This window comes from Microtus pennsylvanicus, chromosome X (assembly GCF_037038515.1).
Source record: "Microtus pennsylvanicus isolate mMicPen1 chromosome X, mMicPen1.hap1, whole genome shotgun sequence".
NCBI lineage: Eukaryota > Metazoa > Chordata > Mammalia > Rodentia > Cricetidae > Microtus > Microtus pennsylvanicus.
In genome coordinates, this window is record NC_134601.1 from 102,505,820 (window position 1) to 102,529,901 (window position 24,082).

General features: G+C 33.8%; 1 protein-coding gene across 8 annotated transcripts in view; it reads right to left on the bottom strand.

The window, feature by feature from the left end:
* Dmd (dystrophin) overlaps positions 1 to 24,082 on the bottom strand; it is a 2,313,977-nt gene that overhangs the window by 1,180,225 nt on the left and 1,109,670 nt on the right. For all 8 annotated transcript variants that reach the window (XM_075957213.1, XM_075957212.1, XM_075957218.1 and 5 more), the window contains exons 42-43: positions 20,602 to 20,796; positions 266 to 438 (exon numbers count right to left, since the gene is read on the bottom strand). In XM_075957213.1, the coding sequence (XP_075813328.1) occupies positions 266 to 438; positions 20,602 to 20,796 (368 nt within the window). The remainder of the gene's footprint in view (positions 1 to 265; positions 439 to 20,601; positions 20,797 to 24,082) is intronic.

Sequence of the window (24,082 nt, forward strand, 5' to 3'; positions counted from 1 at the left end):
GAATCAAAGATATATGTTTTATATTTTATATAAGTTTAATTAAAGAACAAAACAGCCTTCACATTATGTGCACCTTTAGAGGATGATGTAATATGCAAACAATGTTTCAACAACTCAGTCCACTAGTAATAATATGTTTGTGTTATACAGTAATATATTTTCCTTTCCTTTTCTGTCTTTTTACCCATGAAAACTATTTGAATAGATTTTAATTTTTCCTGAAAATTGCTATATAACCTTTCAGGACAATTAAAATGCTACCTACCCTTGTCGTTCCTTGTACATTCTGTTAACTTTATCCCACTGGAAATCCATCTGTGCCACTGCATCCTGTAGCTTCCCCCTTTCCACAGAGGTGGCATTTTGCAAGGCTCCTGTCTTCTTGGTGTGAATAGCATCAATTCGACCTGAGATTTGTTGCAGATTGTCTTTTATGTTCTGCAAGAGTGAAAATATATGTCATCAAAAAACAAATCAGCTTTCTCTAGAAAGAAAAAAATGGAGAAATGGTCTTAGAAGAAATAGCTTTGCAATTCTAAACCATTGACTTTATACATATTAGTCTTTATTTCAAAAAGTTGAATATATTTATGTCAAATGAGTGAATTATAGTCTTCAATCCAGTATAATTTATTTCAGCCTACAGCTTAAAATTACCTTCATTTGGCTTAAGTTATTTTGGATTTTCTGTGTTCATGTCTACAGATTTACTGTCTCCTCTGTATCCTTATCTTAGGTCAGTAATAGAGTGGACTTTTTGCTGTTTTCACAGCTTTCCTTTGATGTGAAATTTACCTCTATATGCTGTGATTACCATTAATGAATAGAGAAACTGCTTTGGATCTATAGCAGGGAAGTACTTAGGTAGCTGGGAAAAACAGAACTGTATGATGGGAGAAAGAAGGGCAGAGTCAGGAAGAAGCCATGGAGTCACTGGCAGAGTCAGGCATGCTGAAACTTCAACAGTAAGCCACTGCCATGTGGTGATTCACAGATCAATAGAAATGAGTTAAATTAATATGTAAGAGTTATCTAATAAGAAGTTAGAGCTAATGGGCAGTGTTTTAAATAATATAGTTTCTGTGTGATTATTTTGGGGCTAAGCAGCTAGGAACTAACTAGCAGCCTTCCCCCAACATTCCTTTATACCCAAATGACTTTCTATTTGTACTTGTGACTTTCAATGTCATGTAAAAGATAGTGGTATTAAAACTTCAATTTTTACCCAAGGCATATTCTCTGAAATATTGACAGAAATTTACTTTATTGGCAGTATGCTGTCTCAGTAACATCCCTTTTTGACAGGTTAACTCAGGTCCCAGGATTTTGATACTGCCTTCCTGCCTCTGCAGGATCCTTCATGCATATGGTTCACATAAACTCATTCAAGTACAAACATGCACATCCACATATAAATCATTAACAACAGAAATCTTTAATAAATAAATAAATTAAATATAAAAAAGACAAAAAAAATAGAACACTTAATCCTGTTGTCCTGGCCAATCACATGACCAGGTGACTACTTTTCAGGAAGACAGATCCATTATAAGCTTTGCTAAACAGATACGAGAAATAATTATGTTTTTGGTGAGATAATATAGTTTTCTATCCTAGAATACTTGCTTTTTAATACAGCCATTCTAAATCCACTATAAGGTTCTGTTGGGTATCTCTATGGTTCAGAATCCTGATCCAGAAACACATAACTTTTCCTTTTGATTTCTTCGTCTTTATCTTTTGGATGCTGACCAGAGCCCAGTATACTTATTCTAGTACTTTGATCATTCTTTCTCTTTAATGTTTTCTGGAGGTTTGGAAAAGGAACGAAGTGTCACTTGGTCATGAGGAGCATGGAATGTGGAGTAGTCAGAGTTAAGTATCAGAAGTAGGAAAGGCATTATAATCCAAGTGTAGCAGTTATAAAAAGACGTGACCTAAACAATCACAAGTAAGTGATTTTATAATGTAAAGAACCTGTGGGAAAATGGCCTAGGGTAGAGAGCTTAGCGACATCCACTGAACATAGCAGACAATGAGACAATGAGGACTGCTGAGGAGTCAAGAACAATGGCACTGGGTTTTGATCCACTGCACATACTGGCTTTGTGGGAGCCTAGGCTGTTTGGATGTTCACCTTACTAGACCTGGAAGGAGGTTGGAGGTCCTTGGGCTTCCCACAGGGCAGGGAACCCTGACTGCTCTTTGGGCTGATGAGAGAGAAGGATTGAGGGAGGGGGAGGGGTATGGGAGGCCGTGGCGGGGAGGAGACAAAAATCTTTAATAAATAAATAATAAAAAACAAAATATAAAAAAATAAACAAACTAAAAATGGGCTATGAATCTCCAACTGAAAAAAATCTGCATTTAATTTAGTAGCTTAGTGTTAAGTGTAATTTTGTAAGTTATGACTTATGAAAATAAAGCTGTAGATCCTTGTGAGAAGGTAGATTATGTCAGTTAAAAGTAAATGTTCTAAATGGACTTCTAAAATTAAAAAGAAAGCAAATTTTTTATATACTTATATGCATACTCAAAGATATATAAAATATATTATAGGTGATTTGGATTTGTTTCCTGTTAAGATTTTCATAGTAATTATAAGGTATTCTCTTCAGCTCCATGTGTACCCTATGATGGGAAACATATGTATTTGTTCACCAGCTCAACTGAACTCTGAGGTAAAAGGATATATCTGACACATTAGGTACTGACATATGAGGGAAAGGAGGGCGTGATAACACAGAAACAGCCTGTGAATTTACTCATCTTTAAGAATTCACACTAAAACTCCCTTTCACCAGTTTTACTTACAGAAATGGTAATCACAGAAATATGCTGTGTTTTAATTGCATAAGAGATGGTTACATGGCTAAAGGAAGATTTTTAAAGAACACAATAAAGGTTGCATAAGGGTGGATCTCTTTAATAGTAAGGGTGTAGTAGAGAGATCAGTTTGCCTAAAGATTAACTCTTATTAGATCTAGTTCAAGGCACTGTCATTTTCTTTCAGTAAAACCTATTATCGTTTGCTTTATTTGGCATGAGTATATATTTATTGATTAAAGGTTTATATTTTACAAATATAAAATTGACAATATAGCAAAAAATTATAAAAATGTTTTAAGAGGATAGAATGGATTTGTTGTCTGCTATTAACCATAACAATCACTGGACCCAATGTTTCTCTGGCAGTCTATCTTTACCTTTGTCAGTTTCGAGGGTGCTGTCATGTTTAGTGTCTCTCAGCTTTCAGTGTATTCGGGCATGCTGCTGTTGCCTGATAAGGTCATGTGCCAGGAGTTTCTACCAACATGATCTTCCCTGCTGCTTCTGCTAATTTGCCTGATCTAGACAACTTGAATTCAATAGTACTTATGAAATGAAACTTTTAATTCTGGAAATCATTGATATTTTTTTTCATTTGGCTACTAATCCATCGGTAAGAATCAAAAGTCTGGTAAATTTTTCTACTATTTTTTAAAGAATGCTAATTCTTTGAATTCACATTAGACAATTGATCATATTTGCCTATATTTTGGTAGCCCAAATGCTTAAAGGACATAGTTATATGCACCCATAAAGGCAAAATTTAAATAGGAAGAAAGGGATCTTACATACCTGCATATAAAAATTATTTGGTTCTGGTTTAATGAGATGTGTAAGTTTGTATGTGTATAGTGGTATTTGTGTTGCTTTCATTGGTTAAATAAAGAAACTGCCTTGGCCTTTTGATAGGGCAATACTTAGATAGGTGGGAAGACAGAACTGAATGCTGGGAGGAGGAAGGTAGACAGGGAGAGCTGCCATGGAGACAGTCACCAGGTCAGAGTCGCTGAATCTTTCCTGGTAAGCCACAACCTTGTGGTGACCTACAGATTATTAGAAATGGGTTGAATCAAGATGTGAGAGTTAGCCAAGAATTAGCTAGATATAATTGGCCAGACAGTAATTTAATTAATATAATTTCTGTGTGGTTATTTCTGGGGTTAATCTAGCCAGGTGGTCCTCATTACTACATATATATGTTCCTAATTACATGGGTGCATATGTATAAGCAAGCATCACCACACATGAAACATTCATTTTATGGAGATTTGAGATTGAGATTTTTCTTGAAATAATCTAACTTTCAGTTCTCTGGAAAATAGTAGGATTGCTCAGAATCAAGTTGTGAACTGTTCTAGTATTCAACGGCAGTAAAACATTCTAAAATGAGGAAAGCAGAAAATGGGGTGGGGATGTCGCACTCCCTGGATATCTAGAAAAGTGATCTTTCCTGCATTCCCAGAGAAGAATGTCAAAAGTGGCTAGAGTATAGGGAATCCTTCCGAAGTCTATAAACATAATATCATTCCCTAGGCATGGCATACAGAAAAATAATATAAGCATCAAAGAGAAAATTAACATTCTCCAGTGTTTACATTAAAATATAAGATCTTTTATAGATTTTTATTCTTTTAGTTTATCTAGAAATGAGTGATTTTATAGTGCTTGACCTCCAGTAATAAAACCATAGTCCTTGTAGTTTCTATGGTCAAGGAAAAATCCCTAGAAAAATTTGGATTTTGCTTCCAGAATAGTTTCTTACCTTATATAAAATTATGATGTCAAAATGATGGAGTACTCAGGCTTTGTCAACTCCCTTTTTAATTTTGACACGTACTGAAAAATTGACTCCCTCATTTCCAGATTACAAATGATATATGTTTTTAAGTCACACTGCTTGTAAATGAAGAGTTAAAAAATATAATTGAAAAGGGAAATTTAACTTCTAGAAGGTACTTGATTCTGAATTTAATAACCTATGTTTAATTATTATTTTGAAATGTTACACATTGTTTCAAATCTGTTTCACAGTATTAAGTTAACTAATACTTCAATCAATATATTATAAAGAGAGAAAAAGATAGAGTGAAATAAATTTCATTGAAGAAAGACAAAATCCAGGTACTAAAGAAAAAAATTGTATTTATGTGCCACTCTGTGGTAGTGCTAGTATCTGCCTGAAAATGATGTTTAACAGATTCCTTGATGGCATCATAATAATAAAGGCCTTAATGTTGAGGTTGTAATATTTTAAAAGATGACTTTCAGGAAAGTATATTTCAAAAGAGATCTGTACCCAGATAATATAATGCTAAAGTACATTGCTTATTCAAGCTTAGGGAATATGCACCCTTACAGGCTAAAAGGAGAAACAAGCAGGAGATTACAGACAGTGTATCTAGGAAATTAATAAGGGGTTTATTTGCCAGTTAACTATGTTAAAATGAAGGTCTTCACCAACTCCTCATTTAACTATTTTATGTTCCTCCTGATAATAGGGAGATCGCCACAGTTCAATATTTCTACCACTTAATGTATAGTGATACTAAATTCTCTTGCTCTAAGAGCGTTTGTAGTGTCACTTCTTCCAAGCTGGATGGCAAAGTTGTTTATATGGGTTCCAGAAGGTACTATCCAACATAGCAGCCAAAATCAGGAGATAATAGTATCTAATAAATTTCACGGATTTTTAAATGTTTTTTTTCTTTTCCTAGAGTATAATTTTCTCTGTGGAATATCATGAAACATTCTCCTATTTCTTACATTTCAAATAGGCTAACTTCTGTTTCCCCTTCTTATTGTCATGAAAATAAATGGCCAACTCCCTGATCCAACTATGAACTGTAATTCAGCAAACATTGAAGTTTCAGCACTCAGTTAGTAAAAGTCTATTGCCTATAATCCAAGAACATCTGCATACCTTTTTTTCTGCCACTAAATGGACTCTAAAAATACATTTGTGAGGTATTTCTTTTCATACAAAGATTTTAAAAGAGTCAATTAAATATTAGACATATTTTAAAAAGTGACTATAAAATATGCTTTAAGCATATTCTGATCTAAATGGGGCTAGGGAAGTAGCTCAGTGGTGGAACGCTTTCTTACAATGTCCAAAGTGCTGAGTTTAAACCTCAGCTCTAAAATCAGTATATTGAACTTGATGTTTCTAAAAAAATGAAATTACTTGCATGTTCCATAGTTTTCAATTCTCTGAATGTTTCATATCATATAATGGCAGGAAGCATATGGAATTGACTTTTCTTCATGACTTTGAATAAAAAAATATTTATTTTTATTTCTTGCGTATGGGTGTTTTGTCTGCATACATATTTGTGAAAATTACATGTTCAGTACCTGTAAACACCAGAAAAGGCTGGTAGATCCTCTAGATTGAAGTTCCAGCCAAGTGTTAACCACTATGTCTTCTGAAGAGTAGTCAGTGCTCTTAATTGCAAAGCCATATCTCAAGTTCCTTCGTGGATTTTTTTAAACACCTATTCAAAAATATGTGGTCCCTTCTGCTGTTTTGTCCCAGCCCTTTTTTCTCCCAAACTCACCTTTGAGGTGAAGTGAGTCAATTATATTATTTAACTATCACTTTAACATATGGATATTGAGATAGTAAAATAAGAAAAGGAATGGGAAAGAGACCAAACCAGTAAAATATATGTATGACTAGTAGGAACTAAGAGAAGAGGTGTCCTTCAGGTAGAACAAGTAACTCATGAATGTTTAACTCTGCTTTAGGACATATGATTGAACTTGGGAGAGAATTCAGTCTAAGAATTGATAGAAATTCAACAATAGTATTCTGTTATCTTACAGAATTCCTACCTCAACCAATTAGAGCATTTAACTAGCCAACAAGAAACATATGCATGGGAAAAGGAATTCAAAATATTTTGAAGAAAAGTAATTGTACAGAGGTACCGTCATTAAATCAATTTGGAGAAAGAGGAGAAACCTTTTCATTCCTTATTTTTCTTGTCGCTAATCAACTCTAACACTTTAAAATCCAACAAAAATAATTTAGATCCTGGGTAATTTTAGATCAATCTTTTAAAAATAAAAATATGAACTGTAGTTTTTATCCTTATGTATTTCCATAAAAACATTTCAGTTTTTGAAAGGATATTTTGTGTTATTCTTTTGAATTCAGTACTTTTAAAATTTTTGCTAGTATTTTTAGCAAGAAGAACTTTTTTTCGTATAAAAATTTGTCTAATATAGCAATTGAGAATAGACTTTAATGAAGGCTTATCTGTGGTTGTAAGGATAACTATCTACACTATACTGAGAAATTACATTGTCTTCTGAAGTTGAGAGTGTGTGGAGGGGATCACAGGAGTTGTTAAAAGGGGAAGGCAGAGATGTAAACATGATGCAAATACAGTACTCATGAATGAAATTCTCTAAACATTAAATTATATAATAGAGAATGGAGATTTTTAGTGTAAAAATGACAAGAATAATTGATCTTGAAACAATAATATTTACTGACTGACTATATTATCTGAGCAAATTACCTAACTCATAGAAACCTTGGTTTCTCCATATGAATATGAATACAAGAGCAGTGCCTTCCCCATGAGGTTAGTGTGATAAACAGATGAATTATTAGATGTAATTGTTTAGAGTATTATTTTTTTAAAGCTATTTTAAGCTGTTATTATCATTTAAATGTCAATGATCTCCAAAGCTTAATGCAAGTATTCTTCCTTTATGGAATTCTTCTCAGATTCTATTCTTACATTGCTTTCTTTGGTGCATAAATTAAGGTAACATTTAAAGCTTATAATGAATATTTGGAATTAGATTATCTCCTTGCTCTTTATTACTTTCTAACTTGTTTGTCGAACACTGACATGTATAATTAGCCATGTCACATTTTACTTAAACACAAAGGTCATATGGTGTTTTTCTCTTAGCTTCTATAGTGGTAAGCACAGTGACTATGATAACTAATACTAATGATAAATAATATATAATTGTTTTATATTATATAAAATAGTATAGAAATTTATAAATAATGAATTAAATATTTATTATAATGAATTATTATATATTTATAATATATACACATTAAAATATGCATTAAATATAAATGCATATTTTTGTAGACAAAAAAAGAAAGCTGAACTTGCTCATGAAAATCCAGTTAGGATGAAATTATTTCTTAAAGTATTTTTCAGTTATTGAAAATAATCATTCTGATCATCGTGATTAACGTGAGCTGGTCAAATATCTCTCTGCTTCTTCGCTTTTGCTTTTCTTGGTTATTTAACTTTGAAGAAAATGGATGACAAGAAAGCACACCTGCATGTTTTGCCAAATTTTCCCAAAGGTGTCTCTACATGCCTTCACACATCCAAAAAAAAAGCAAAGCCTTTCATTCTGAACTCAATTTGTTCACATCTCCCAGATACCATAGAACATCAGGAGCAAAAATGATACTACAAAAACAGGAACTTGATTACTCAAAGTGTTCTGCAAGCTAAATGCTTCTCGTTTAAATAAGTGAAAATCAATTCTACCGTCTGTGATGGGCACATTTGATATTAAACTGTCCATACTGTCTAAGTAACTTTATAGAAAATTCTGAAGGGCACATGTGACAAAGGAGACTTGTGAGGGAGCAAATATTTTTCTTATACTTGAAAGATGGACATATGGAAAACTATGTTTCAAAAAAATGAAGCAGAATATGCTTTAAAAATCTTGTATAACTGAGCAAAAGTGGGACAGGTAGATTTATGGAGAAAAATTCTTAAGTAATAAAAAAGTCCAAGGAAAACAAACAAACAAAAAGTCTCTTTGTGACGGGAACACAAAATAATAAGGGGCTATTTTGTTATCATTTGTTCATTTTATATGCTTTATTACATTTTAATAAGCAGTCATTGTGGATTTATTATTGTTATTAAAATTGAAAATCTTTTATAAATGAACATAAGTCGAACATATTTAACATATGAAGTAAAATGTTATCAAATCTACACAAAATATGAGATAGTATATTATAAAATCAGGTTTTCAAAGATAGTAAGTATATTTGGTAGAGTTATATGTGTGGCAATACATTATGATAAAATTATATAATCTCATAATCTAAGAAATGAGAAGTTTATTGGAACTCATAGCCAGGGTCACTTAAGATTTAAGACTGCTATCCTCCTGTGTACTTAAGACTGTTTGTTCAACCTGCCTCTAAAAGAACATAACAATCAACTTTATTTTCCTAGGATTTCCCATGTAATCATCTTTTACAATGTAAGATAATGAATAGCTGTAATCTTAAATTATGTATTTTTCCATATCCATGACCCAGAACACTTGAGTGTATCATTTGCAGTGAAAACAGATGATGACAGCAACCTTCTAAAATCTAACATAAAGGCGGAAAGCATCCATTTATAGATATTGTTTGATAAACAATGGGGCTTGTAGTACTATTTATATGGGTTAGGTGGAGCCAGTGACTTAATCCTTGTAAAAATATATTAAAGATTTTTGTAAAGTATCCCTCATTCCTTCTTCGAGTGATGCTTTCTGTGTTGTTCAATAAAGAAAGGACAAAGCCCATTGATAGGGATAGATCTATACAAACAGATCCATACACAGTCATACAACCAGCATAGATAAAGATAGAGAGACAGATTCACAAGACACTTCAGACAGACATAGATTCCAACTCTTGCATTAGACAGAAGACACAGGGCGAGTAAAGTAGAGAATTTCAATCTGGACTCATTCTTCTTAAATGACTTCAAAGTGGAGTGCTTCTCTTTCTTTTCTTGATGATACACTGATGTATATTGGTAACTTGTAGTTAATCACTAATGTGTTTAGTCCACCCATATAATTATTGTCTAAATAATTCATGATATCAACATTTGAGAGGTGTATTTAAGTGTTTTCTGCAACAAATACAATACAGACAAATAAAACCTATCTTTCATACAATTGTTCTATATCTATATGCATAAATTCAAAGAAAACCAATTTTAAAATCCCAAAGGGGGAAAAATGAAATAATGAAGGCAAGTATGTATTTGTGCGTGGAACAGAGAGAAAGGAAGAAAGCAAGCATCTCCCTAGAAAACATCTTTATTGTTTCGCCTAAGGTTTGACCAGTAAAACGTGGTGCTCATACCATTTTTTCAGAAAAAAAAAATGTCTTGTTTCTTTGTGAAATAAGCTTTGACTTTCAGAAATAATCATACTTGTGGAAAGTAGCTGTACTAGATTAACTAAATAAAATAACCGCATTTGAATACATTGATATAATGATATTTCATAATGCTCGGCTGAATATTAGTGGTCGGGTTAGCGTATTCATGTTTACAGATGTAAGCAGGGGAAAACTCCACAATCGAAAATTTCAACTTAAAAGAAAAAAAAACAGTTAAAAAGGAAACAATAAGGAGAGATGTTAAGTCTCCAAAAGGGAAGAAAAAGGAAACGTATATACTGATGAAGTAAATCATTCTTTTAACAAGGTATTCAATATTCCCAGGCTAATCATGGTTCTAAGCTCCTGATTTGAAAAAATGTGTTTTCAGTTCTTTAAAGAAAGTCGGGAAAAGGAATTCAAATCTTAGCACGTAGGGGAGAGGTGTATGGACAGTCTCAACCTAGCTGAGGAACAATAGCCACTGGTAGAGAAAGTGTGAGTTTTCCAAAAGAATGTGGTGCCTTTTTCTATTTGGAAAACCTTCACCCAATGACCAATGGAGGCAGATTCAGAGACCCAAGATCTGGTCCACATGCTCAGGGAGTCCTGCTGAGGAGAGGGAGGAGGGATCGTAGGAAAGAACAGGATCAGGAACCTCACAGGAAAATCACTGAAACCACTAGCCTGGCTCATAGGAACGCCTAGAATCTGAACTAGCAACAAGGAAACCTGCATGGTACTGAGCTAGCCTATCTACATATATGTGGCAGCTCTGTGTGTACTTGGTCTTCATGTGGGACTCTCGGCAATGAGAGTGGAGGCTGTCCCTGTTGCTTTGATTGGCTCTTGGGAACCTATTCCTTCGTGGTTTCCTTGCCTAGCCCGAATACAGGGGTACGTGTGCTTGGTTTTATGGCAACTTGATATGTTTTGCTTTGTTGAAGTCTATTGGAGGCCTACCCCTCCAAAGGGGATGGGAGGGAGTCAAAGGAGAGGAAGCAGGGGAGGCTGCTGCTGTGATGTAAAACTAATAAATAAATAAACTGAAAAAATATGGTGCCAGGTGGATCAGCCAAGCATCATTAGATGGCTACATTCAAGATTATATGGACTGTCTAGATTGTGTGTGTGTGAGTGTGTGTGTCTGTGTGTATGTGTAGGGGATCACAAGTTGGGTGAATACGTAAAGAGAATATAATATGTCTTGGAGGGATTTGGGAAAGGAGGAGGATGACTATAAAGAAGACATACTGTAGGAAATTCTCAAAAAAATAAAACAAAACAAAAATGAAACAATTTAACAAATCAAAAATTAAATAAAAAAATAAAGCAGCATCTTTTCTTAATAAACACTATACTTGTTCCTACTTTAAATCATATCATTGATTTACTAGAAAATAAATATTCTAAGGGTGAGGGATATTTTTAGAACAAAATTAATAGAACAGAAAATGTCACATAACACTGAATAACATGATATAGAAATTTAAATAAAAGAACATGTGATTCTCTAAAAGATATTTATTTCTTAAACACTTTTATCATATATACATATATAACATATACACATGCATGCATGCATGCATACATACATACATACATATATCCTCTTCTACCACAAAGTAAATGCCTGAATGTATGAGATTTCCATTCAAGAGAGGTACATTCAGTGCACATAATAAGTTCTCGGTACTGCTCTTAGAGATGGAAAGGCAGTAGTGAAGAAAAGAGATAATAGATCATTTCCCATATTTGTTACCAAAAATATGGATATTGGTCATCACAGAGAAGAGATCATTACAAAGAAATAGGTCGTTCATTTGCAATGTGTCGTCAGTGCTGAAAATCATATCTTGTTGTTGTGAACTCTTTATTGCTACCTTGATAAATGCAATCCTACATCTAACACAGCTTTACATACTTAGTACACTCAAAATCATTTGCACTTTTATATTTATAAAGCCTGCATTTCAGTTTCATTTTGGGTGTAGGTTATGATAACAGCTTTACGTGGTTTAAAGTATCAAAGGTGCTTTGATACATTTTGTGACTTGGCTAACATAGAACTTTTACTTCTAAGAGACAATATCATTGAAACCCATTTGTAGCTGTGAGTAACTGAAGGGCAGTAGGTCTCTTTTAAAATAAAAAAAAAAAGAGCCAGGTGGTGGTGGCTCATGTCTTTAATACCACCAATCCGGAAGTAAAAGCCAGACTGGACTATAGTTCCAATACACCAAGGGCTTAAAAGGGAAAAAAATGAAATACCAAAGACTCAGGTTGTAGATGTTACCTTTAGTGGCACATGAATACAACAGGCTATATAAGTCAATATTTTAAAATAATGTAATTAAATTAATTATTAAATTAAATTAATACTTAAAAATAACTTTTAAAAATATTTTACTACTTGAATTAATTATTTTGTGTGTGTTTGTATGTATGTGTGTGTGTCTGCATGTGTGAAGATTACAGAATAATTTGCAGGACGTTTTCTTCTGCCACACAGTTTTCAGATATCAAGCTCACATTGCCAGGCTTGGCAGCCAGAAATTTCACCCACTGAGCCCAAATGTCAATACTCATTATGTTCCAAAAAAGCTACACAGAATCCCATCAATGACATATGAATTGAATAAAAATGATCAGCAAAAAAACAATTAAGGGGTTAATTATTTGGGATTTTTGAGATTCTAAAGAAAATTTAAAATTTATTTTTATGGGTTCTTTGAAAAGTTGACCTATTATATTTTTCTATGTTTAATGGTACATACGCAAGAACTAGAACTACTTCCTTAGAAAATCTATAAAATCTCTAATTGGCCAAAATATTTTACCTAGGATGGTATCTATCTGCACATAGAAACAAATATTGACTCATTTCTGAATTGTGTATTGGAATACAAAACATGACATCTTAATTGGTTAAAGAACAGCCTGAATAGTTCTTGAACAGGAGAAAATTCTCCCCACTAATTAATTTAACATACATACTGGCTTGATCATCTGTTATTTTACTACAGATTATCTATATTTTAGAATGTATATATAGAAAATATTCAAAATATTCTTGTTAAGGGAATAAAATGATTAAGAGTAGGAACTAAGGTCCATTTAAATTGAGAAAATAAAATATGAAGAAAAACCTGTATCAAGGAACACAGGCATGTGAGATGTTCATTATTTTAATAGACTAAATATATTTCTAATTCTCTACCTATATCTACAATTCCTACTTCTATATCTATAAATTCAATAATTTATGTATGATTCAAATTCAATAGACAAAGGAGAGAGTTTTATAATGAAATAAAAATATATAAATGTATATGAAAAATTAAATCTCAAATTATCAACGCAGACAAATAGAGAGTTCATGTATAACATAGGATAAATATTTGGAAAACATTTTTATTCAGAGACATGGCTTTTTCTTGTTTGGAGATATTTGTTATCTATCTATTTATCTATTTTGGTTTTTTGATTCAGGGTTTCTATGTTTTGCTTTGGCTGTCCTGGAACTTACTCTATAGACCAGGTTTTCCTTGAACTAATAGAGATCTCTGTCCTCGGCCTCCCAAGTGCTAGAAATAAAGGCATGTGTCACCAGCAACAGGCTCAGAGACATAATTAAATGATTATAATATTCATACTATTTTCATTAGCATGAAATAATTTGTTTTAAAATATCATATACATTTTTGTGTACCAAATATAAAACTGAACTCTCTGATCATGACGAACAATGAGGGCTGATGAGACGCCAAGGACAATGGCACACAGTTTTGATCCTACGCAATCTGCTGGCTTGGTGGGAGCCTAACCAGTTTGGATGTTCACCTTCCTAGATATGGACGGAGGGGGGAGGACCTAGGACTTACCACAGGGCAGGGATCCCTGACTGCTCTTTGGACTGGAGAGAGAGGGGGAGAGGAGTGGGGGGAAGGGGAGAGGGGTGGGAGGAGGGGGAGAAGAGTGGGAGGAGAGGGAGAAGAGTGGGAGGAGGGGGAGGGAAAGGGGAGGCTGGGAGGAGGTGGAAATTTGTTTTTTTTTCTTTATTCTTCTTTTATCAATAAAAAATGTTAAAAAAAAGAAGATTTAAGTAGATTTTTAAGAACTCTTGTAATAAAAAGTTTCCAGTTTCATAGCTTATATGATCCATTGTTATCTTGGGCCAATTGTAGTAACATTTTATTGCAATGTTATCAAATTGATGGAAACCTCAACCCTTTACCTAACATGCCCTTTTATTAAAGCTTTCTTGTATACAACCATTCTTTTATTTTTGTTTGGGTATTTTGTTTGACTGTACACATATTATACCTCTGAATATTATTTAATCCCCTAGCACTAAAATAGAAAAACAATCACTTTGCTCATGGCATTTGTCTTGAGGATTGCCATTATTAAATATGTGCCCAAGTGGCTTGAAATATATTTCAAAGGAGTAAGATATCAACATGTGTGCTCATATAACTATTGGCAGTAATTCTGCCCCTGACTTGAGACAGCAGTGAAATTAACAAGACAAAAATAACAAAGAAATCTTCAAACCATCAGTGAACCATAATCAACTGAATAGGAAACGTATCTTACCTGAGTCAAAAATCTAAGAAGTGGTCTTAAAAATGTAAATATAGAGACAAATCTGCTATCTCTGCTTTGAAAACATTTCCAGACATTTCCACAATCTGACATTCTTTCACTACCAACCTATTCCAAATCATTATAATCTATTTCCTGGAGGCCTTGACCTCATTTTTGGCCTGTACAGCTCTCATCTCAATTGAAAAGCCAGGAGGATTCTTTTAAAACACAAATCAAAACATAGTTCCCATTTACTCAAAAATTTACAAAGGTTCACAGATTACACAAAAAGAACAGCATTCTGTACAACTGCCAGCTAGGACCTTTATAACCTTGATCTCTAATTTTTTTTTGTGCTTTCAACCCCCAGTCGTCCTATTTTACCCTACTACACTGGCTTTCTTGCAGATTGTTGATGAAGGCAGGCTTGCTGTCACAGTTTTAATTATTTACATTTTCCTTTGCACAGATTGTAAGGCTGCGTCCCTTACTTTTATACAGTCTGTGCTTGAATATCCTCTCTGCTATTCCTTTTTACAATTTCAATCTGAATTCTGCTATTGCATTGGCTCTTCTCTATTTAATGGTACTGTGTCTACTTATGTAACTCTGCATTTTTCCCTTCACTATAATCAACAGAACTTTTTACAAGAAACTTCATGAAAGAAGTAACAACACAGAGTCTAAAGCAATTTGGGGGGTTAAATCAATTTCTTGAGTATGATTTGGTGTACTTCAGGCGAAGCTCCTGTCCAGGACATATAAAGCATGAAACTGATCCATTGCACTGAAAATAAAAGCTATGCTTCACCAACATCAGTAGTGTTCACTTTTAATACTTGTATTTTGTTTCTTCAGCTTCTTCATGTATAAAAGAGGTATAATAATTTTATCTGTCTCATAGAGTTATGAACAGGATTAAATAAGCAGATCTAGGTAAGGGTTGGGAGAACATGTAGATATTGTGGCTACAGAAGCAAATGCATTGCAAAATATTAGCTGCTTTCTTATTATTATCTAGTTATTTGTATACTCTGTTGATGGAAACTTGGCTCAGAGATGCATGGCGTCTAACTGTGCACGTTCCCTTCGCCCTTTATAAAGAAATCCTCAAGGTAATGACAGGTAAGAACCTTTTCCCTCCAAGCAACCTAAGATAGAATGTGCAGGATAAAATGCATGTACCAATGGCAGGTAAGTCTGCAAGGTGGAAGAAGACAATCTAAAGCAGGCAGTTATGTGTCCTGTAGCAGAAGCACAGGCAGAAAGAAAGAAAGAAAGAAAGAAAGAAAGAAAGAAAGAAAGAAAGAAAGAAAGAAAGAAAGAAAGGAAGAAAGAAAGAAAGGAAGGAAGGAAGGAAGGAAGGAAGATGTGGGAGCCCAGATATGTAGATTTTTTTCTACCTTGACTAAAGGTCAGAGAGTTCAGGCCTATTCTTGGTTTTTCAAGGTTATGGACAGGAGATTTGAACCAAGGTGTGGCTACTAACAATGTTTTGACCTAGGTTGTGGTTACTTGGTTCTTTGGGTATTTGAGAAGGTGATCATTTGGTTCCTTGAATTTTGGGAAAAATGTTTTTTTGTTTCCCCCTCCTCTTTTGATTGGGGTGTATAATGCTTATGAAAAATAAAAGAGGGTAGATTCAATATTCACTGGGTGTGGGCCCTTCCAACTCTATCCTGTATCTATTCTATTTCTTTTCTATCTAGTCTATTGTTTTTGAGTCTCAGTTTTTTTCTGCCTAACATTTTGAATCCCCACCCCCTACCCTGGAATATACAAACCCTTCAAGGCTCGACCCTGACCAGGAAGTTAGGATAGGAACTCAAACATGTCCCAAAACATGACAGAAACCTGGAGGCAGGTGGTAATACAGTGGGCATAGAAAGGTGTAACTCACCAGATTGCCAATACCCAATATCAAATTAAATGGAGAGAAACTCAAAGCAATCCCACTAAAACCAGAAACAAGACAAGGTTGTCCATTCTTTTCTAATCTACTCAATACAGTACTTGAGGTTTTAGCTAGAGCAATAAGACAAGTAAAAGAAATCAAGGTGTATAACTCAGAAAGGAAGAAGTTTTAAAGTATCTCTACTTCCAGATATGATAGTATACATAAGCAACCTCAAAATTCTACTAGGGAACTCCTACAGCTGATAAATAATTTTATCAAAGTATTTGGATACAATATTAACTCAAAACAATCAGGAGCCGTCCTATATACCAATGATAAACAGATTGAGAAAGAAATCAGGGAAACAAACGCTTCATAACCCTCACAGATAATGTAATATATCTTGGTAAAACTCTAACCAATCAAGTAAAATATCTGCATGACAAAATATTCAAGTCAAGAAGAAAGAAATTTGAGAAAATATCAGAGGATGGAAATATCTCACATGCTCATTAATAGATAAGATTAGCATAGTAAAAATGTAGATCTAGCAAAAGCAATCTACATATTCGATGAAATCCCACTAAAATCCAACACAATTCTTTATATACCTTGAAATAACAATACTCAACTTTATATGAAAAAAAAACAGAATAGCTAAAACAATCCTGTGCAATAAAAGAATTTTTGAAGGTATCACGATTACTCATTTTAGGCTCTACTACTAAGCTATTGTAATAAAATTCACAGTGTATTGGAATAAAAGCAGACAGATAGATCAATAGAATTGAATGGAAGACTGAGACATAAATCTACACACTTATGGACACCTGATTTTACAAAGAAGGCAAGATTATAGGAAGGAAAGAAAAAGGCATCTTCAATGAATGGTGCTGGTCTGACTGGATTTCCACATGTAGAAGAACACAAATAGATCCATACCTATCATCCTCCACAAAATTCAAGACCAATTGGATCAAACCTCAACATAAATCCAGACACTGAATCTGATAGAAGAGAAAGTGAAAAATGGCCTAGAACCCATTGGCACAGGAGACAACTTTCTTAAGAGAATATAGTACAGGCATTTTGATAGATAATTAATAAATGGGAACTCGTGAAATTGAAAAGCTTCTGTAAAGCAAAGGACACTTTTAATAGGTTAAAATGGCATCCTACAAAATGAGAAAATATGTTCATCAAATCCACATCTGACAGAGAGCTAATTTCCAAAATATATAAAGACCTCAAGACAGCAGACATTAAAAACAAATGTACAACATCCTTAGTCATCAGGGATATGCAAATCAAATTGACTTTTATTCCCTCTTACACCTGTCAGAATGGCTAAGATCTAAAACCCAAGTGACAGCTTTCCTGGTGAGGGTATAAAATAAGGGATGCACTCGTTCATTGCCATTGAAAGTGCAAACTTGCACAGCCACTTTGAAAATCAATATGACTGTTTCTTGGAAAATTGGGATTCAACCTATCTAAAGGTTCATCTACCCCATTCTTCAACATATATACAAAAGATGCTCCAACATACCACAAGGACACTTGCTCAATTATGTTTATTAAAGCATTATTCATAATAGCCAGAACCTGGAAACAACCAAGATGGCCCTCAAATAAAGAATGGATTAAAAAAAATCTGGTACATTTACAAATTACTATTGCTCAGTAAAGAGTGTTACTGAGCTGATAAAACAATGACCTCATGAAATTTCAGACAAATGGATGGAAATTGAAACAATCATCCTGAGTGAAGAAAGCCAGATCCAGAAAGACAAACATGGTATGTACTCACTTAAAAGTGAATATTATTTCTAAAGAATAGCCATGTTGCAACCCACAAACCTAGAAAGGCTATGTAAAAAAAGATCTCAATGGGGGACACTTGGATCTCCCTGGGAACGAGAAATAGTATAGATTTCCTGGTGAGGCAGTTACCTAGTGCAAAGGAAACTCTCAGGTAAATAAAAGAATTTCCTTACCTAAGATTCCTAGTAATAGAGCATACATAGCCTGAACTGGCCATCTCCTGTGACCAATAACCGGTACAGCCTGAGACCCATGCCACAAGAGTGAGTCCACCCCTAATCCTGTCCAGAGTTCCATGAAACAGAATTCTATAGCCCAGAGACCTAGGATATAACCAAATATGATTGACAAAAAGAAAAAAAAGTCACTGTAAAGATGTTTAATGATATTCTCCTACACTCATAGACTGGTTTTAGCTCAATTGTCATCAGAGAGACTTCACTCATCAACTGATGGAAACAAAAGCAAGACCCACAGCTCAACATTGGGCTGAGTTCTAGGAATCTTATGGAAGAAGGGCAGAAAGGAATGTAGGAACAAGAGGGGTCAGTGACACCACAAAAAAATCCCCACACAATCAACTAAGCAGACTTCACAGTGACTGAATGGACATCCAGGGAACCTGCAGGGTTCTGACCTAAGCAGTATGTATATATATTACAGTTGTGTAGCCTAATCTTATTCTGGAATTCCTAACAGTGGGAACAGGAGCTGTCTCTGTTTTGCAGGTTCTTGGGTCACTACTCTTCATAGTGGGTCGTCTTGCCCAGCATTAATACAAGGGGAGGTGCTTACTCTTACTGCCACATGATATGCCATGTTTTATTGATATCCGTGGAAGGTCTGCCCTTTTCAAAAGGGAGGGAGAATGGATAGATGGGGGAAGGGTGCAAAGGAGAGGTGGGGGAGGAGCTGGCAGGAGAGGGAAAACTGCAGTCTGGAATGCTAAAAATTAAATAATGATGCAAAAAAGAGGTACTAAATCAAAGATATTCAGCATGCAACTCACTAAGTTCAGGATTACTACTCTTCTGACCACTTATGTCTATTAAGATGAAAATTAAAGAACATTAGATTATTTATTAATGATTTGCATGTTGAATGACAATAATGAGCTTACAAACTGTACTGTCAGAAGAGATTAGTTAATGTGAATAACGACAGAAATGCAGACTCTCCTATATTCAACGTTGGAGCTGCTTCTCCTCCCTGCGCACATAAAGCTTTTGATTTTTACTGCAAAGATCGTAAGATAACAGCACCATAGTCAAGCAGATGGACTGGATCCAGATATTCAGGAAGCTCTCACTTTAGTGTGTCATTTTATAGCTTATTTGATTGAATGTATGGCATTAAATTCAAGTCACTCAAGATATTGAAATGCTGATTTCCAAAACAAACAGTACTTTCTATTTGTTTACTTGTGCAGACAAAGTATACTGTGGAATTAGCTTCCAAGAAATCATTTAGCAAATAATATACTTTAGTTAATATATGATGCTGATATCAAACTCATCTGTTTACAACATTCTGCTGCTTGCTCTGGCAAATGTCAAGCTGTGGCTATACAATAATATTTCATTTTGAATGTTAAGTTTAAGATTGCAAAACTATCTTAAGACACACATTTTTATAAACATTTTCCTAGATAATGCATTTCTGTGTCTCTCTATATGCTGCCTACTAAAATTCATAGCTTATTACCTCACCATGATTTGTCACAGTTGAGAACTCAGTAACAGACTGCTGTTTGGAAGAGGCTCAGTTTGATATGAAGTCTTTGGCTGGTGGTTTTAAAGAAAATATTTAAGGAACATTTACCCCCCCCTCCCGCTCCATCTACCTCACAGGTTGTGTTACTGGAATATGTCACCATGCCTGGCTTATTTTGTCAGATCTTATTCAATTACAGTCTATATATCATATGTTTGAAATGACTTTGAAATGGAATATGTGCATTATATGAAGAAAGAGTAACTAAGGCCATGTGAAATAGATACAATTTAAATTTCATTTAGTTTCCCATTGGGAGAAGATAAAGAAAAGTAATATACTATTTATGAAGAAACTCTTAACAAATCTACCTTCTTGATTCAACTCAGAGTGAATCTGTTATTTCTGTCTAGTACAGTATTTTGGAAAGCCACGTCCCAACACTAATTATTAGAGAGCATTTCTAATTCATATCTTACCTTTAAACCTTGCATTTTTTAAAAAGAATTACAAGAATAAGTTTTTTCACTGTGCAATAACCATTTAGTAAAGTTCAAAGAAAACTCTGTGCTCTTACCTTAAGAGACTCCTCTTGCTTGAAGAGATCTTCAAAATCCTTAGCACAGAGTTCAGGAGCATTTAGAAGTTGTTCGAGTTCTGATAGAGCTTGTGAGATATGACTGATTTCAGTTAAATAAGTAGAAGGCACATAAGAAACATCCAGCGGCATATCTTCTGTCGTCACTACCATCGTTCCTTCACGGAGCGTATGCTGGTACAGATATACAAAAGAACATTTTTTAGCTCTTTAAGAATAAAAAAAAAGGAATTTGCTGACTTTATATCAATTCCAGTATACAGCTGGAAGAGAGCTGGAAATGGGTTAAAAATAAACACATCATGACATCTAGTAAAATAGTAAAAAGCACTCTATACATATATTTTCATCTTCTAAAATATTTTTGATGAGTTCCACACATGTTAGAATTCCAAGTAAAAGAACAAAGGCCAAAGTCATAGGGTTGGGAGGAAGTTAGACTCTAAAAAAGGCAAAATATCAGGAAATAAAGTTTAATATTTAATTTTAACTTCTGCTCATTCATGAGAAAGAAATACTACTTCTTTTCTCCTGGTGTTGATTGAGGTACAAGACTCACAAAATGGTTTGACGGAGACTGTATGTACCTTTTGCCCAAGATGCAGACATTGGCTCTAGGCCTCAATGTTAGCTTGATATTAAAGTAATCAGCTAATTAAACTGCCAAATAAGTTTGGTTGATTTTAGGATTCCAAGTTTTCCAGAAATTCCCCCAAATCTTAGAATGTCTGTCTTGCTTCTCCATTTTCTGAACTGGTTTCCAAACGTCACAGATGGTAAAAGCTTCAGGCCTTTTTTTGGAGTTTGCCAGTAGTACTTATTTACTTATTCTTCATAAAAGCAATAACTAAATGCAACTTGGCATGCAAATTCAGGAAGATGGATGACCTCTGCTCTTTTCTGTCTACAGTATAGGCAACAACACTCTGGTAATTGAAATTATTCTTTCAGTAACTTTGTGCTCAATTGATCAACTGCCACCTGCCTGTTGATGGGGTCAGCTGAGGGCTTCAGTGGCAGGGTCTCTAAGGAGGTTCAGACAATACCATGCTAATAAAAGGGCTTTAATGCTGCGTCTCCTTGACAGAGCCATGCACATTTTTCAATAACATGATTAAATGGAATTTGGGATCCCATACCAAACTCCACTCCCATACTATAAAAACTAAAAGCTGATTAGTATGTCTTCTTTTAACTTCTCAGACTTGGGAATTTCAAAATCACTTTTGAAATGACAGACTAGTAAAATTTATTCGAATTTATTTGTCTCCTCTAATTAAGTTGTAGAAAACTCAGAATCGCAGAAGACCATTTAAAATGACATGCAAATTATGGAATTGGTTATATTTAAGTCAAATTCCTGACACATTATTTTATCATCAATGAAATGATACCATATACATTTCTAACATGCAATTAAAATGATGAGAGAAAGTTGAGCTTGAGTTTGATGAAGACAATTTAGTATTTAACCATAAATTTTAAAATCTAAATTTTATTTCTGCAATTCAAATCAAACATTTCAGTAATTTAAATATATACACTCTTACATATATAAATAATTGAGTAGGGTATTTAAATGTGAAATTTGTAGTGACAAATTGGGTTCAAAACTATGTAGGAGAATTTACATAAAAAGTCGAACAAATTTATTATTACATGCATGAATATCTCTAGACAGGTGACTATGTTTTTCTTAATATTTTGAAGTTAGCGTTTGTCTTCCTTGTAAACTGACTGCTTTGACATCCATGAGAAAACTTTTCATCATATAAGTAAATGAAATTTCTTACACTTTATATAATGGTACAATTCTTTGTATTTTAATACCCGTTCTTAAATAATATTTTTGTTATTCGTGTTGAATATAGGGTAAAGAGCAATTTTTGTGTTTTAATAATTATTCACCTTCTTTTTCCATGATGATTATTTTAAAATGAGAATTTCAAAATATGTAAAGAACAACATAATCTCATGTAAAAATTTAAAATACTGCTAATTAAAAAATGTTTCGATGTACGTTTCGTCTCATTTTTTCTTAAAAGCGTTTTTGTGACATTCTTTGTGTGTGTGCCTTGATTGACACTTAGTTTCCTCACGTGCATTACAGACATTTTAGATGTTAGCAGATACTTAAATTCTTATGTAGAAATTGTAAGTTAAATGTACCGAGTGTATTAACTAAAACATAAACTAAAGTGAATAAGGAGGCACTAGGTAAACTTGCATTTTGAGACTCCTGTATATTTAACAAAGGGTTAATTTTAGAATTGACTATTTTAATTTTTGGTGCTTGTAGCTAATTATATTTTGATTTTCATGAAGATGCTTTAAATTAAATAGAGTTGGCATTAATAATTAGTTCTAAATGCAGAGGCCCGAAGTTCAGAATTCTCAAAAATAAGATTTGCTGTGAATGATGATTTGCTCATTAACGATGGTTCAAAGACACCAAGTAGCTGACAATCCTTGGCTTTATTTTTAAATTTCCATTGCATTTAATTTATTTGTATGTATGTATGAAGATGTGTGTGTATGTTTGCCGTAGTGGATATATGGAAGTCAAATAGCAGTTGCTGGAGTCATTACACTCCTTTCTTCCAGCATGTAGGTTGCAGGGCTAGAACTCAGATCCTGAGCCTGGTAGCAAGTGCTTCCTTTACTTTTTAGGGCATATCACAGACCCTGGGTTTTCACTTCTGCCTTTCTCTACCTGTTTGCATGTGTTAGCCAAACATTTATTGCAAAACTCTTCACCTGTACTTAAATGAAAGGCTTAGCAAAGTGTTTTGTGACAGTCAAATTCTGTTTTTTAAATAGTTAAAACATTACATCTAGTTCAGGAAAATGTTTCCTTTATTTTACTAGTATGAAGTAATTGTTCAAAGAAATATTATTGAATTAATGATAAGAAGGAGAAGGTCTGTTAATATCTATATTGTGATTATTACCAAGACTAACAGTCGAAACTCTTTCAACAATTCATGCATACTCACAAAAACAGAATAATTAAGCCACTAGCTTTCACCACATGCTCAGACATGGAAGTAAAAGATGGTCATGAACATTTCTAAGCATTAAAATTTTACAACTGATAAACTCATTTGAGAAAAATGAATGATAGAACTTTAAAAGTATCTGAATATGAAAGAGTGTAATCATGAATATCCTAAACAACCAATGTGGAAGAAATATTTTTTCTTATTTTTAATTTTTATTCATGACAAAAATATGATATTCTGGCTATACCCCAAAAAGTATTTCTCATTATAGTGGATATTGGTACAGCCAGAATTTTAAAAGAAAAATTTTAAAGTTTTTTTTTAATTTGGATGTACTTAATTATATCTAATTTACAGAACACTTTTTTCCACTATTAGTTTAACACTTAGCATCCAGCCAAAATATAGTGCCAAATTTTAATAGTACTGATCAGTTGAACAGTAGGAAACAGGGAGAT